This window comes from Mesitornis unicolor, unplaced genomic scaffold, assembly GCF_000695765.1.
Source record: "Mesitornis unicolor isolate BGI_N332 unplaced genomic scaffold, ASM69576v1 scaffold15110, whole genome shotgun sequence".
In the NCBI taxonomy this organism is placed as follows: Eukaryota; Metazoa; Chordata; class Aves; order Mesitornithiformes; family Mesitornithidae; genus Mesitornis; species Mesitornis unicolor.
In genome coordinates, this window is record NW_010157706.1 from 9914 (window position 1) to 25454 (window position 15541).

The 15541-nt window shown below is 39.8% G+C and overlaps 1 protein-coding gene across 2 annotated transcripts; it reads left to right on the forward strand.

Moving 5' to 3' along the window:
- The first annotated feature begins 1208 nt into the window (after positions 1 to 1208).
- Positions 1209 to 4741, forward strand: ZBTB21 (zinc finger and BTB domain containing 21). Of its 2 annotated transcripts, XM_010181118.1 has the most exons (2): positions 1209 to 2790; positions 3394 to 4741. In XM_010181118.1, the coding sequence occupies exons 1-2, from the start codon at positions 1209 to 1211 to the stop codon at positions 4377 to 4379; spliced, it is 2568 nt and encodes an 855-aa protein (XP_010179420.1). In that variant the 3' UTR covers positions 4380 to 4741. The 2 variants fall into 2 exon arrangements, with proteins under 2 accessions (XP_010179420.1, XP_010179412.1); XM_010181110.1 differs by having other exon boundaries at positions 1209 to 4741.
- The last annotated feature ends 10800 nt before the right edge of the window (positions 4742 to 15541 follow it).

Consider the following 15541-nt stretch of genomic DNA (forward strand, 5'->3'; position numbering starts at 1 on the left):
AGATAACAGACAATAATCCTGCTTCCTTCTCCCTTCCCAGTATTAATGCCCTTTTCATCATCCTATTAAAAATTACAACAAAACCCCATTAATTTGTTTAGTTAGCAGGAGACTGTCAGGGTTGCTTAGCCTCAGAAAGATGACTTGACATAACTAAGCTTTAGGCATTTGATTCAAGAGTTTTATCAATGCAGTTGTCAAGAGATCTTTGTAAAGCTAAAGCTGAGAAAAAGATGATGTGCTGGTTTTGGCTGGGTTAGAGTTAATTTTCTTCATGGTAGCTAGCATGTGGCTATGTTTTGAATTTGTGCTGGAAACAGTGCTGACAACACAGGGATGTTTTCATTACTGCAGAGCAGCGCTTACGCAGTCAAGGCCTTTTCTGCTTCTCACCCCACCTTACCAGTGAGTGGGACTGGGGGTGCACAAGAAGGTGGGAGGGGACACAGCCGGGACAGCTGACCCCAACTGACCATGGGGGTGTTTCATAACATGTAACATCGTGTTCAGTATAAAAGGTGAAGGAGGAAGAAGGAAGGGGGAGATGTTAAGAGCTACGCCATTTGTCTTCCCAAGTAACTGCTATGTGTGCTGGAGCCCTGCTTTCCTGGGGATGGCTGAACACCTGCCTGCCAATGGGAAGTGGTGAATGAGTTCCTTGTCTTGCTTTGCTTGTGCACGCAGCTTTTGCTTTACCTATTATACTGTCTTTGTCTCAACCCATGAGTTTTCTCACTGTTAATCTTCTGATTCTCTCCCCCATTCCAGCCGAGGGTGAGTGCATGAGCAGATGGGTGGTGCTCACTTGGTTGGCTGGGGTTAAACCATGACAGATGATCAAGAGTGAAATGATTGAAGTGTTTCTTCATATGGACAGGTGTATTGCAGGAAGAGAACACAGCTCCCCCCACCCCAACCCCACCGCCTTCTCAGTTAGTTAGGTGTAATATTCTTGGTGTAAGATCAGCAATTAACAGTGCAATTAAAAGTGGGTGCAAGAGCTGGTTCTTCTCGTGCCTGTGCATCTGTTGGAGCTAATTCCCATACCTTGGCTCCAAACAAGCTGTTCTCTTCAGCACTGTTGATGGTTGTGTAGCCAGCTTATGAAGTACAGAGGGATTAGGTCTGTTTGCTTTATCTCTAACAACAGTTCACGTAAGACGACCTGCAACTTTTTTTCGTTTTTCTTTTTCAGAAACATCAGAATCATGGAGGGGCTCTTGCATTACATAAATCCAGCACATGCCATTTCACTTCTAAGTGCACTGAATGAGGAGCGTCTAAAGGGACAGCTGTGTGATGTTGTTCTCATAGTGGGAGACCAGAAATTTCGAGCTCATAAAAACGTTCTGGCTGCCAGCAGTGAATACTTCCAGGCTCTGTTCACAAATAAGGAGAACGAGTCTCAGTCAGTGTTTCAACTCGACTTTTGTGAGCCAGATGCTTTTGATAATGTGTTAAACTACATTTATTCTTCATCCCTGTTCATTGAAAAAGGCAGTCTTGCAGCTGTGCAAGAGCTGGGCTACAGTCTTGGAATATCCTTTCTTACAAACATTGTTTCTAAGAGCCCTCAAGCTCCTTTTCCAGCTTGCCCTATTAAGAAAATACTGTATCAAGATGAAGACGAAAGTAGTTCTCAGAAGAGAAGTGTCATCGTCTGTCAGAACAGAATTGAAGCACAAGCAAAAGGTATTAATCAAACACAACATGATTTAAGCCATACTTCTAAACCTTTACCCTCTGTTGCTGTCAAAACTAGCAGTAGGCCACAAGTAACAAAACCAAGTGAAACCCTTCACAACTTCTCACTGACTGAAAGGAGATGGCTGAAAGAAAGCCCCGTGAGCTATACCAAGCTTCATGAAACTCCTGGAACTGTGGAGGATCCAAGCAGAGGTGGTTTAGTGAAAAGGAATGCAGTACTGCCTCAAATGCCTTTAGCGGAGAAAGAAACTGCAAGCGATGAACCCGGAAGCAGTGGTCAGCTTTCAAGAGGAAAGGCCATGGAGATGTCATTAAAAAGACCGCGTCCACCAGTCTTGTCTCTGCGCGGCACATCAGAATCTACGTTTTTGTTGCGAGAGGCAGGAAAAGGAAATGGTCAAGGTGAAGACAGGAATTTGCTGTACTACTCAAAGTTAGGGCTAGTAATCCCATCTAGTGGATCTGGTCCAGAAAACCAAAGTATTGACAGAAGTGGGCCACTTGTAAAAAGTCTCCTTCGAAGGTCACTGTCCATGGACAGCCAGGTTCCTATTTACTCACCTTCTGTCGACCTAAAACCTTCACAGGTGTCATCATCCTCCTCACCCGGGACTAATGATTCCCAGAAGACATTTAATGTTGCATCTCAAAAGTCATCCTTGAAAGAGTCATCAGAGAAGTTAGTCATAGATGAAAAACCACAGGTAATACACCCACATCGCCTTAGGTCTTTCAGTGCCTCTCAGTCAACTGATAGGGAGGTGGCTTCCCCTCTCACCGAGGTGCGAATAAAAACTGAACCTAGCAGTCCACTTTCAGATCCCGCCGAAATAATAAGAGTTACAGTGGGTGATGCTTCAGCATCGACAAATAAAGACTTTCCTTTTAAAACTGAGGATGATGCTAAGGAGCCAAGTAGACTTCCAGCAAAAAGGAGATTTCAGGATGATAGAAGACTGCCTTTTAAGAAACTGAAGGCAGATGAGCAGGGTTCTCCTGGGTCTGAAGATAACTTTGAGGAAGGCTCAAGCCCCACGCACCTTGATGCTGATTTTCCCGATTCTGATGTCAGTAAAGATGAATACAGCGAGATGGAAGAAGCACGACCAAATAAAAAATTTAAATGCAAGCATTGCCTTAAAATTTTCAGATCAACAGCAGGTCTTCATCGTCATGTGAACATGTATCATAATCCAGAGAAGCCCTATGCTTGTGATATATGCCACAAGAGATTTCACACAAATTTCAAAGTGTGGACGCACTGCCAGACACAACATGGAATTGTGAAGAATCCTTCACCAGCTTCCAGTTCCCATGCTGTTTTGGATGAAAAATTCCAAAGAAAACTGATCGATATAGTGAGAGAGAGAGAAATTAAAAAAGCTTTGATCGTTAAACTAAGACGTGGCAAGCAAGGTTTTCAGGGACAGTCTGCTTCACAAGCACAACAAGTCATCAAAAGGAATTTAAGATCGAGAACCAAAGGAGCCTATATTTGTACCTACTGTGGGAAAGCTTATCGTTTCCTCTCGCAATTTAAACAACACATAAAAATGCACCCAGGGGAGAAACCGATTGGAGGAAATAAGGTTCCTAAGCAGAAAGATCACATTCATATTGAAAGTCCAGTGGAAAGCAAAGAGGTTTATCAGTGCCGTCTCTGCAATGCTAAGCTCTCTTCACTTATTGAACAGGGAAATCATGAACGGCTCTGTAGAAATGCTACTGTCTGTCCTTACTGCAGCCTTAGATTTTCTTCTCCAGAGCTGAAGCATGAGCACGAAAGCAAGTGTGAATACAAGAAGCTTACGTGTCTCGAGTGTATGCGCACCTTTAAATCATCCTTTAGTATTTGGCGTCATCAAGTTGAAGTTCACAACCAAAACACGATGGCTCCGCCGGAGAACTTTTCTTTACCCATCCTGGATCACAACGGAGAAATAACGAGTTCGTCAAGATTGCCTCCTCCGGCAGAGACCAATAAAATGAACAATTTTGTTGCTGCAAAGGAAGATGGTGTATTCAGCGATTCATCAGAGCAAATTAATTTTGATTCTGAAGATTCCTCATGCCTACCTGAAGACTTAAGTGTCTCCAAGCAGTTTAAAATTCAGATCAAAGAAGAGCCTGCAGATGACATAGAGGATGAGGCCACTGAAACAAGCAGAGAACCGAAGGAAGTCGTCTCCAACAAAGATGCTGGTTTGTGGCCTTGCGAAAAGTGCGGGAAGATTTTCACCCTACGCAAACAGCTGGAGCGTCACCAAGAACTACTGTGCTCCGTGAAGCCCTTCATTTGTCATGTGTGTAATAAGGCCTTCCGAACCAATTTCCGGCTGTGGAGTCACTTCCAGTCTCATATGTCACAGGCTGCAGAGGAGTCCACAAATAAGGAGCCTGAGATGTGTCCACCAGCTAGTTCCCCATCACCACCACCCTTACCCCCACCCCTCCCCAAAATCCAGCCTTTGGAGCCTGATAGTCCGACAGGCTTGTCTGAAAGCTCCACTACTACTGAAAAATTATTTGTACCGCAGGAGTCGGATACACTCTTCTACCATGCTCCACCACTCTCGGCAATCACGTTCAAAAGACAGTACATGTGTAAACTCTGTCATAGAACTTTCAAGACAGCTTTTAGTCTTTGGAGCCATGAACAGACACACAATTAGCTTTAACAGATACCTTCAAAAGCTGGTTCAGTGGAGGCTGTGTTCAGGATCTCAGATGTATGCCATATCAACTAGAAGAGGATCAAAAAAACCAATTATGACAACAAAAAATTTGGAATTTTGTGATGCTGCTTAGATTTGAAGATTAAGGTAAACTAACTTTGTTAGTAGGTAGAAAGCTGAGTAATTTAAAATACTGTGGTCTGGGATCTGATAGTAACAGAATAATTTTGATTTCATTTAACACTGAAATACGATCACATCTGGATTGTATGCATGGATCTTCATCCTGTGATGTTGGTGTGTGCGTGTGTATTATATATAAAGTTATATATTAAATGAAAGAGCAACAACAATTTGGATTCTAACTGTGAGTTTATAGTAGTGAAATACTGTAACCAAGTTCATTATGTTTTTTAAAAGAAGCCAACACACAAGCTCCATAGAAATACTTGCCATGCACTTGCAATTAGGGAGGAGGTGGATGGAGTGTCTTGCTGTATTGACTTAGGTCTTAGAAACCTTTAGCAATAACAAATAAACCTCAAGTTTGAGTAATCCTGATGTTATTGGATACGAATGTTTGGTATTTTAAGGGAACATAGAAGTGTTTTGTTATTACATGGAACTTGTGCAAATTAAACTAGAATCTAAAGTCAGCAATATTATTACTAAGATTTTATATAAAAAGTAGCAGCAAGCCTGCTTTCAGTGATTTAAGTATGAGTTTCTAAGGAAGATCGGGGGAGAGGGTACTTTGCTTTATATAACGTCCCAAAGACTAATTTACTATAGATACTTGGATAGCTAACGTCATTGTATTAACAGCCATCATAATGCAAATGGTACTGTTTATAATATGAACTAAGGTTGAATGGATGTAAGATGAGTTTCATAAATTTGTTTCCACTATTTGTACAACTGTTTGTAATTCTAACTCAAAGGAATGTATAGCTATTAAATTTTAAAAAGAGAGCTCATTAAGCGATAGAAGATGAGTTGTGTTCCTTACACACAATAATAAGTTTGGCCATGAGTACAAAGAGATGTTTTAACAAAAACTAAAAATGTAAATATTTATATAGACACCTGTATAAATGAAGAAGTATGTATTTGAAGTTTGTATTAAGCATACATATACAGCTCAAAGCAGAGGAAGAAACATCACACTACAATCACTGCATTTTATGAATACAATGCACAGAATATTTCTTTCCACTGCTTTCTATCATTTGTGATACTGTGTTGCAATTTTCTGATTTGTTGAAAATCATGGTAATATTGGGCTGCAGATACTCTGTGCAGCTCCGTTATTTTATCTCAAATCACAACTGGAGCATTTAGTGTAAGTAGGATCATTGGTATTTACCAGAAGCTGTAGTGAGGGTCCAAGATTATTCTGTCAGGAAAAGAAATATTTACCCAGAAGTAGGTGGGAAACTAACAGTGAAAAATTCTTCTGCTAGAATTTAAACTTCATGGAGTGGTGATGGATTAAAGTGAACAGAAATGACGCAAATGGTATTTATGATCCTGAGCCTTTACCCCGTGTGGGCTGGGAGAGGGGCATTGCACTCCACACCACCTGCTCAGAGCCCAGTCTGTGTTCACTGAAAGCGACAAGAGTTTGGGCACCAGTGTCAGAGGCAGCAGGAGGGAGGCTTTAATTCTGTATGTAACCATGACATTTTTTTCAGCATCCCAAACTCAAAAGTAAAAAGAATTGCAAACTGACATGGAGATTTAGCAAAATGAAGCACAAGTGTGACTAAGAGTCTGAGGATGGGCATCCTTAGTTAGGCACACACAGGAATAGATTTTTGTCAAAACCCAAGTGTGCCACCATTTCTTTCCAACAGATCTTTTTTTTTTAATTATTTTTTCCTGTAACTTAAGTTTAAAAGAATTGGCTGAGGATGAACCCCTGATGTTTCCTCAGGTACCAAAAATTTGCAATGTTATTTTCAAGCAACTTCTGTTTCATTTTTGATTAAAATCTAAAATTGTTACTAAAAACTTCAAACAGTAATGTGTTGTCCTTTTCTGTCCTCTTTCAGGCAAATTCTGTCTGAATAGGGTTACCTTAATCTGTAAGAATATCACTTAAACTCTTTTGGTGACATTGCAATTAAAACAAGGTACTTGTTGAATAGTGACATTTTTAGTTACTGAGTTTTTATTCCACCTGATATGACTAAATTAACTTCTTTTCAGAAACAATTTCAAAATAAAATGGTTAGTGCTCTTCACCTGGTTTAACAAAATCAGAAAACCATAAAAATTCGCCAAGTATCCTTTAAATGGATTTAAGAAATCTGTGCATAGAAAATATGAAGACGTTTTTGTAAAATGGTTCCTAAGTTTTCCCCAATGATTCTTCTACAAAACAGTCTGAAAGTTTCTGGGTAGCCTTTTAAAAATCTGTGTGCTTTCTAAAGGAGGATGGCAACCAGTTCAGCGCTGTCGTATGCCGTCTAACAACTTTCAACTGGGATTCTGCTGTGTGATAGGATGATAAATTCCACGTGGTTTAAGTCAAAAGCTTGTGCACCATCTTTGAAGAAACCTTGACCTTTTTCCTAATATAGGATGTATTGTGAAAAAAAATCCATAAAATATTTTTGGTCTAAATAGCATCCTTCTAAGTTTTTTGTTTTTTTTTTTTAAGTTTTGTTTTAACTTTGAGTATGTTTTGTAGGTTGGTTTTTTTTTTATAAATTCAGTTCCTGTTGTTTAGTAAAGGAATTCAGGATCTCTGAAATTTAAATATGAGATGTTTATATAGCAGTTCTGGTTTTCTATTAGCCTTTATACAGTATCTTAAAAAGCCCTTGATAGAAGTGTTTATTTTGGAGGATACAGAATAAATATGCTTCCACTTATATAACTTTAATATATGTTTAAAAAGTTAAATTATGGAAAAATTGTTAGTTGCTTGTTTATAAATAAAGGTCTTTTGAAGAGTGTCTAGTTTGGCCACAGCCAAAATAAAAGGCAAATTTATTGATACAAAAACCTGTCTTCATCATATTTTGTTTCATTTTGTAGCTGTGTACTGAAGTGACACAAAGTTAGAGGTCTTGTTAAATATAAAAAGTGGTTTGCTTTTTTTCTTAAAATTTGTGACAGGAATGTGCAGATGTTTTAATATATAGATTAGAGTCTTTAATTATTTCTTTTCTTGCTATTTTTATAATCTGTCAGATAAATCTCAGAGAACTGTCCTGCTTTGGTGGAAGTACCATGGAATCTTCCATTGCATTGAAGAGGAGCAGGGTTGAGCCATGTTTTGGGCCACGTGTATTTTGGTTTGGAACTTTTTTTTTTTATTTTCAGGCTCTGCATTGGCAAAGCATCTAAGCCTATGGTAAAGGTCCACTGAGATCAGTCTTAGTTTTTTTTAAACATGTGCTTAAGTTCTTTGCTAAATTGGGACCACGATCAACCATTGAAAGTGAGCAATGGCAGAAAAATACATACAGATATATATATTTTTTTGAAGTCCTAGAGCCAGAAGTTAAAATTAATTTTCTTCTGTGTAAAAACTGCATATACAGCTAGGCTATAATTCTGTCGTTTTACAAAAACAAAGGATGTGAACCAGTAGTAATATCGTCTCTACTTCTTGTGTCTGCTTTTTTTTCCCCTTAAATAAAGGGAGTGCAACAGCCTGTGGCAGTTAATGGAGCAGAGAACCTGCTGAAGCAGTGCGTGACGCTAGAGTTTGTCTTGTGTATTTCAGAACGGAGATACAGCCTTATCCGTGAACCAAAACACAGCTGTAAGAGACTTGTTCCTGCATTTCCTATTTAGCCAGGCCTTCTAGTGACATCCAGTAGATTTTTTTTTGTCTGGTGATGTGTATTTTCCCCCAGGTAGGGCATATGGGTTTGGTCTGAACCTACATCGGCTCTGTTTTTGTTCCAAGCTTTCAGCGATAGTGCTAGAAGTTCCTCACGTGGGATGAGGACAGACTATGCCTACCTTCTTCGCACTAACAGTGAAGGTTCAAATATATGGCATGAGCCTCTAATCTGGCATGTGCCTATACAGTTCAAGAAAATTGTTTACATTTTCCTACCAGAAGATTTAGATAAAAATCAAAGTAAGCTTAGGGTCTGGGATTTTTTTTTTAATGTTGCTGTTAATGAATCAGTGTTAAAAATCTTTTTGTTGTTGAACACAGCCTGATAGTATTTTTTAATGTCATTGATTCTTGTTTATTTAAAATTACTTGTGAAAAACTGTACTATAAGTGTTGTACATAAAGGGACACTATCAAGAGAAAGGTTGTACACAGTAAATATACTTAGCTGTAGAATTATTAAGAATACTTGATATTAATAAAATCAAAGAATTTTAAAACGTGAATTTACTCCTAACATTTGAGCTGTTTGGCATGAAAATGCCTATTAAGAGCATCCTCAATTGTTGCAAGGATGTCCATAAAATGTATCTGAATTCTGTGGGCTAAGCTTATTTTTCACATTGCTTTTTCTCACTGTTCCAGAGCAAAGGACTCGATCCGCTTTTACATTTTCTCATTGATACATACACATTACCTTTTAAAGACATAAGCTTCCCGCTACTGTCGCAGCTTCTTTTTGATTAAAATATGTACACAAAACCATAACAAACTATCTTTTTGCAATGTAACATGCAAAATACATATAAAGTACACATTTTAAGGCTTATTCTTGACAGTGTCCCTTTTTAAAAAGCAGGAAAATGGGATCATTTTTAGTGCTTGGATACAGGAAAATAGTTTCCTACAGTTTCTAGAAACTGGAATTGAACAATATGTTTGCTATAGAATTTTCCAATTAGGTACACAAAATCACTTGTCATTTTAAAGGGTTATAGAGGTAAGGCAAAAGAAGCTGGTTTTACAATCCTGTATACGTTATAGTCATTGTATATCAGTTCAGTACACCAATGCTGAATTTTAATTGAGGATGGGTTTTTACTTTTTTTAGGACTGAGACTTAATAGCTTAGGGTAACTTCTTTCATGTAATGTAAATCCATTGCTGCTTTGTACAACTTTTTCTACTGTGTGTTTTCTTTACTTAGAACTTGACTAAGAAATGTTGGCGTCAAATAAACTTACACTTTGTTTCTTTTGAATTGTTGTGTCTTATACTGGAATCTGTTGGCAAAGTGGGATGTTATTCTACATACAGTTGTGTCTGTGGGGTGGGAATTCTGTTTCTAAAAGAACATCTTTTGGTCTATTTGTTGGATGTGAATGATAGATTTTACATTACTAAAATGATGGTGTTTTGTTTGTTTTAGTAAGTGCCCCACTGAATCTTTTACTGGAATATACAAGAAAACCGACTGCTCTAGACAATCTCTTAAAAACTTGCGCACAGCCCAAATTCTGCTTCCTATGCAATCAGTGATTAAAATGGGACTTTGTGGAAGCAAGGTTAAATTAACTGAGTATCTCTTTCATCTAAAACTGGATTGAACCAGATGTTTGAAAATACACAATCAGGAATGTTTATGGTATTTTGCAGTGCTCTCATGAAAAGCAGTTTTGCTACGTGCATTTCCCTCTTCAAAAACCCCTGCATGGGAATGCAGTGTGTGGATTCCCATGATGTAGAAAATAACCTCTCTATCTTTTAGAAACAGGGATTACTAGGCTCCGCTCTTCAAAGTAGATGAGACCTATCTTAGAAAACTCTTAGGCCAGTTTTCTCAACTTCCTGGACTCCACGTTTGCCGTCCTTTGCTATTCTTAATTTTTGCATTAACCAATTTCACTCACATTTAATAGAGGAGACAAGGTCTCAAGAGTTAAATCTCCAGCAAGTTTCATAAATGTCACTGACTGGTTAGCAAAGAATGGTGTTAGTGGGAAGGGTAAGATTTGCAGCAAGAACGTGTGCTGAGCAGTTACCCATGCTTTTTACCCCTGCACTTGTCACCATGTGCATGTGTGCTGTCTTGTCAGAGAAAGGAGGGCAATAGGTCAGGTGAAACATCCAGCAGGGCTGAAGTACCAGGTCTGCCAAATGGGCAGAATCAAGGGTTGAAAGGGCGCTCCCAAGCTCAAGAGGATTTGGGCCTTATTGGTGCTCCTTAAATCTCTTTCAAGACAGGGATAAATGGCACCTGGCCTGTCCCTCCGTGGATTATTCCTGCATGTCAGAAGTTAGGGGAGCTGTGGAAAAGGCAGAGAGGATGGAGAGCTGCTCTTTGACTCCTTCACTGAGTGGTAAATCACCAAAGGTTTGGCTCCCTCTTTCTCCTTTCAGCTGAGGGAACTCCTCCAGCTCTTTCTGCATCCAGTTAAAAATCTACATACACTCCTCTTTCTGTCACTGTTTGAGAGCAGTCTGACATCTGTTGAAATGCTTCATAGAAAATGTCTGCTCTAGAGACCGTACAACCTATGTTTGACCTGAAAGTCAAGAAGCAAACCAAAATGATAAAATGTCAGTGATAACACCATGAGCATTGCGCCTGTTTTCATGGTTATTTTTTGTTCTAATTCCAGCCATCCACTTCTAAGACAGTTGCTCTGCAAACAAATCCAGTAACATTTACTTACTTTTCCGTTCATAGGATGTCTCCAGTTATCACTCTTTTTAAATATACAAACACTAACACTATAATTTTTACTGTTGGACCTACATAGATAATATTTCTGTTTCCAGTCCTGAAACACTACAGCAATAAAAATTTTCAAGATGTTGGCTGTAGTGAAGCAACATACACAACTTTTATTTTCCCTTCATTTTACATGTGTTGAAAGAGTACATCAAAACCAAAGCCAGTTTCTGCTAACAAAAAATTCACCTTAAATTGCCTCTGCAGTTTTGATACAACCCTTAACAATTTCTTAATGTCTTCTCAGTCCAGGATCTAGGATGGATCAGCTTAAGCTGATATTTGAGGGCACAGGCTCTCATCCAGCAATGTGCACCTCTCCAATTAATCCACTGATGTTAAAAACGAGGCAGTGACGAGGCAGGAAGACCCGCTGGGGTTACTGACATCCAGGCATACTTCTGCTGGAAGAGACCACACTGAGACCTCCACAGGCAGGTGTCCTTCGAACAAAGGGCAATGAGCCAGAAGAAGAGGTGGGAGAAAGTAGGATGACAAGAGTGCAAGAACATAAGCTACAGAAGAGAGCATACCGTGGCCCTGCCAAAAAAACAAGAATAAAAATTAGCCTCTGTTTTAAGATGTCATTTGTGATGAATACCACTCTTCGATTCCTGCTTTTTCCTTTTGTCTCTAATGAACAGTTAGGTGTTCCTGGGCTTTGACACCTTCCAACAGTTTTTGGCTGACAGGAACTGAATCCATTACTCTATGCTATAAAGTCTATGAAAGCGTTTAAGGGAAGAAAAACTTTGCAAAGGATGATTTAATAGTATTTCCCCTACAGTATTGCATTGGAGGAAGTTTGGGTCCACTTGGAACAGACTTTGAAAACTGCACATCCTGAGGGCTTCACCAGCTGTGGCAACTATACCTTTGGAATTGTGTAAGCAGTTTCCCCACCTCACCACCTGCACCTCTGGGTATCAAAAAGAGGGGGAACCTAAAACCAGAGGAAAATCTATAGAACAGTAAATACACCTCTACTGACCACCTTCCTACTTACTCCTTCCTCAGCTGGCTACGTCTTGGCTTCGTGCACATCTTCTGCTCTGTGGGGCACCTTGTGTGGACTCCAGGTAATGTCAGAACAGATCCCACCCACAGGGGGAAGGGTAAAGGCTTCCTCTCTGCATGGCAGCCCAGGGCCATGTTTAACAAGCAGCTATATGCTGCTGCCTCCTCTTCACTCATCAACCAACTGAGCAGCCAAATGCCATGAGGAGGAACCTTATCTTGTTAGCTTGCGTTCAGATTACTTGTTTCAGGAAAAAAAAAATTGTCTGAGGCATGTAAATGTATGTAAATGCATTTTTTTCAAAGCATGAGGAAAAAAAAACCTGTAAAAATACCAAATTGTCACTCTGAATAAATCTGTAGGAGAACCACTGATATTAAAAATGAGTTTTGAAATTGGGTAGTTTTTTAGCAAGTATTACTACAAGGCTGAAGAGAGGAAGAAGCACACAGAACCCTCATTTTGTGGAGATGATCCTACAATCTATTATGTGCCTCTAACACTGTGTACAGGCACTAGGAGGAGGCAGAAAGAAAAGACCGCAACATCACACTCACCTGAAGAGACGCACTCAAAAGCACCACACAGAAGGTGAACTCCTCTATATGTATGTATGTATAAAAATATATATAAAATGTGTGAGTGTGTTTAAATATGGCTCAGTTACATGGCAACTGCTGAGTTTGGAGAAAATTCCCTGTTAGATCAAGGGCATGTTATAATACACTTCTGTCTAAAAGCTCTCTTCTCTGATATTTCCTTCACTAAGCAGCATGGTTTTTGCCTGACAGCAGGGAGCAGAGAGATGTGGTGCACATCCAGACTCTTGAATCCTTGGCTCCAAGCTGAGACTGTCAAGGAGTAGACCAGTCTATCCCAATGTTTTCTGCAGCCCAGACAGTTGTCTAAGGAAATGCAGAAGCATTAGTTGTAGCTTAATACCTATTATGATAACATATAGTCAACATACTTGAGTATAGTATAAACTCATGACTGAGGAGTTAAAAGCTTTTTACCCTTTGCTGGTGCCGTAACAGACTGCATTGTCCCCCATGTAACTGGCGGGATTTGCGTAGCCGTATTGTGAGTGAGCCTGTACCCATGCACTCCAGACTCAAGGTGTTACAGCCTTAATGCAGTTCCCATGGGGGTGTGTGCAGGGATGACATGCAACACAAAACTGGTACATGCCCTTGGATTTTCTTAGCTGTCTAGCTGACTTGGAGCTTTTTCACTGCTCTTCTAGAGGAAGGTGTGGGTTCTGAGATTTTTCAAAAGCCTTTCTTTTATTTCATACTCTTGCTATTGATTTCCTACAACACTGCTTGAAATGCCTTTACTCTCAGTCTAAAACTTGAATATCTCTTTTACTATTTACCAAGCCCTTTCTTCTTTCTGATGCCAAACATTCCCAAAGCCAGTTGGTCTTAGCATCCTCAAGCATGTGTCTGAGGGACGTATGGGTGTTTGTACTGTGTGTGAGAAGCAGACAGCTCCAAGAAGTCAGCATCTCCTGGCCTGGAGCCCAAGATTCAGAAGGAGAGGCAGAAATCTCTCCAGTAGTTCCTTGTCGGGAGATTCTCCAGCTCTGTTTTGGACATGGGAAGCCTTAACAATTTGATCACAATATTAACTTTCAGATTAAATTAACCCACAGGCAAGAAACTTACTGTAGCTGGAATCGCCCATCCTGTCCAGAATGCCGTCCTTGAGGCAGGCGGCTCACAGTCCTGCTTACGGATACAGCAATCTCCATCCCAGCGCCGCCACCACTGGTGATACTTGCGCTCTCTGCTGGAGAGAACATAACTGTCTCCAGCAGGTGAAAATAAAAACACTTGTCTGTCATATTTTAGTTTCTAAAAATTCACGGTATTTTACTGAAGTCTAGTAAGTTTGTTCTTGAAGATTCATCATAATAGGAAAAATAACGCTCTCAAAAATACTTTTACTTCTTCCATTGCAGTGCCAGATACAAGCAGTAACAGAAATGATCAGCAATTCCAGGCAACATATCTGTTGTTAGCTTTCATTCCTTTTTCAAAATTGTGACCACTTAAGAATCGATTTTTTACGAGATATTGGGGTGGGGGGAAAGTGTGATCCTACAGAGAAAAAGAAAATAGTCATAATATGACAAAATTATAAGAGACACAACATGAATGGGTGGAATACTGACGTACTACAATGAATACAAACACTATTGTGCCATTATTTGGATGCTTTCTCATGGTTTAGGGTTTTGTTTTCCTTAATAGGCTGTATTTCTGCTGCATGACTGGCTTCAAAAGTACAAGTATCCAAGGTGTACCAACTTGGGTGCATGGCTGCTTTAATAGAATTGAAACATGGCTTTACAGTTTTGCTTTATATATGAATACATAATTAAAAATTATGATTGGTCAGAATAAAACATTGTGACCCATTTGTTTCAAAACTTAACTTGTCAACAATTATATTTATGGAGCATGGTCGTTTTTTTAAGATTTTTTTTTTTTAGGACCAGGCCTGAATATTAATAATATATATAATAACAAAGCTATAAGAGCAATTTTCTAATCTAATGAAAAACTCAGCTTCTGGCAGTATGCCTTCTTAAGCAATTTAGGAGATGTAGCCATTTGGGCAAAGAAGAACTAAGTGACCTAAATGAATTTAAGTTTTTCTACTGTGAGGTCACTGTGGACATATTACCTTTTCTTCAGTAGACATTGGTGTTTGGATAGATGAGCTATCTCCTGTTTTTGCAAAAGAACGAAAAATAAGAGCAATGAGTCAAAGTGAAGGTTTAATGACGTCATCATCTCAGTGCCCTTTTTGTACAAAGCGAGACTCCTTCATGAAGAAGAGGATGTTCTCTGGAAGACACGAGTTGTGGGGAGTTACTCCAGACCGAGAGCCAGCCCAGCCTCCTTGCCTCCACGCTAGCTCCCAGTTACAAATGTTTGCACTAATGCTCCCAGTTACTAATGCTTGCACCTCCTTGTTGCCAGACTGCTGACAATCTTCCAACAAGGCTTTGCTGGACACCCCACCTGGCCCTTGTTCCAGCCGTTTGCACGCCCATCACTCTCAGACAGCTGTTGCAAAGGAGGGGGCAATGTTTCCAATATGTCGAGGTACGTGAGACAAGATGGGTCACACATGCTGAATCTCACCTAGAAAGGGGCTACAGGAAAGAGAGTGGAGGTACATGAAAGGGCAGGATCAAATGGAGAAGCACACCTTCTGACTTTAACATTAAAGGTCTACTTCTGCCAGCAGAGCTGTCAGTGAAGAGTGTGCAGTGGTATCACCTCAGCAAATCTCATAATGAAGATCTGATCGTAACCACCTCACAGGTAAAGGTGACATCACACAGAGTCCTGGGATGCTGGAAAAAGCTCTGCTGGCCAAAGTTCAGTTTTGTCAAACTGAGCATCTCTTACGCTATTACACTGTCCTGACAAAGCACTTGTTTCAGACTTCATGTTAGACTGCATGTATGGCCTCTTATGAACCTCCTCTTCCTTTCATGTGTGTGA

Excerpts from the sequence above, each read along its gene's own strand:
- ZBTB21 (XM_010181110.1), top strand. The coding sequence starts at position 1,209 with ATGGAGGGGCTCTTGCATTACATAAATCCAGCACATGCCATTTCACTT.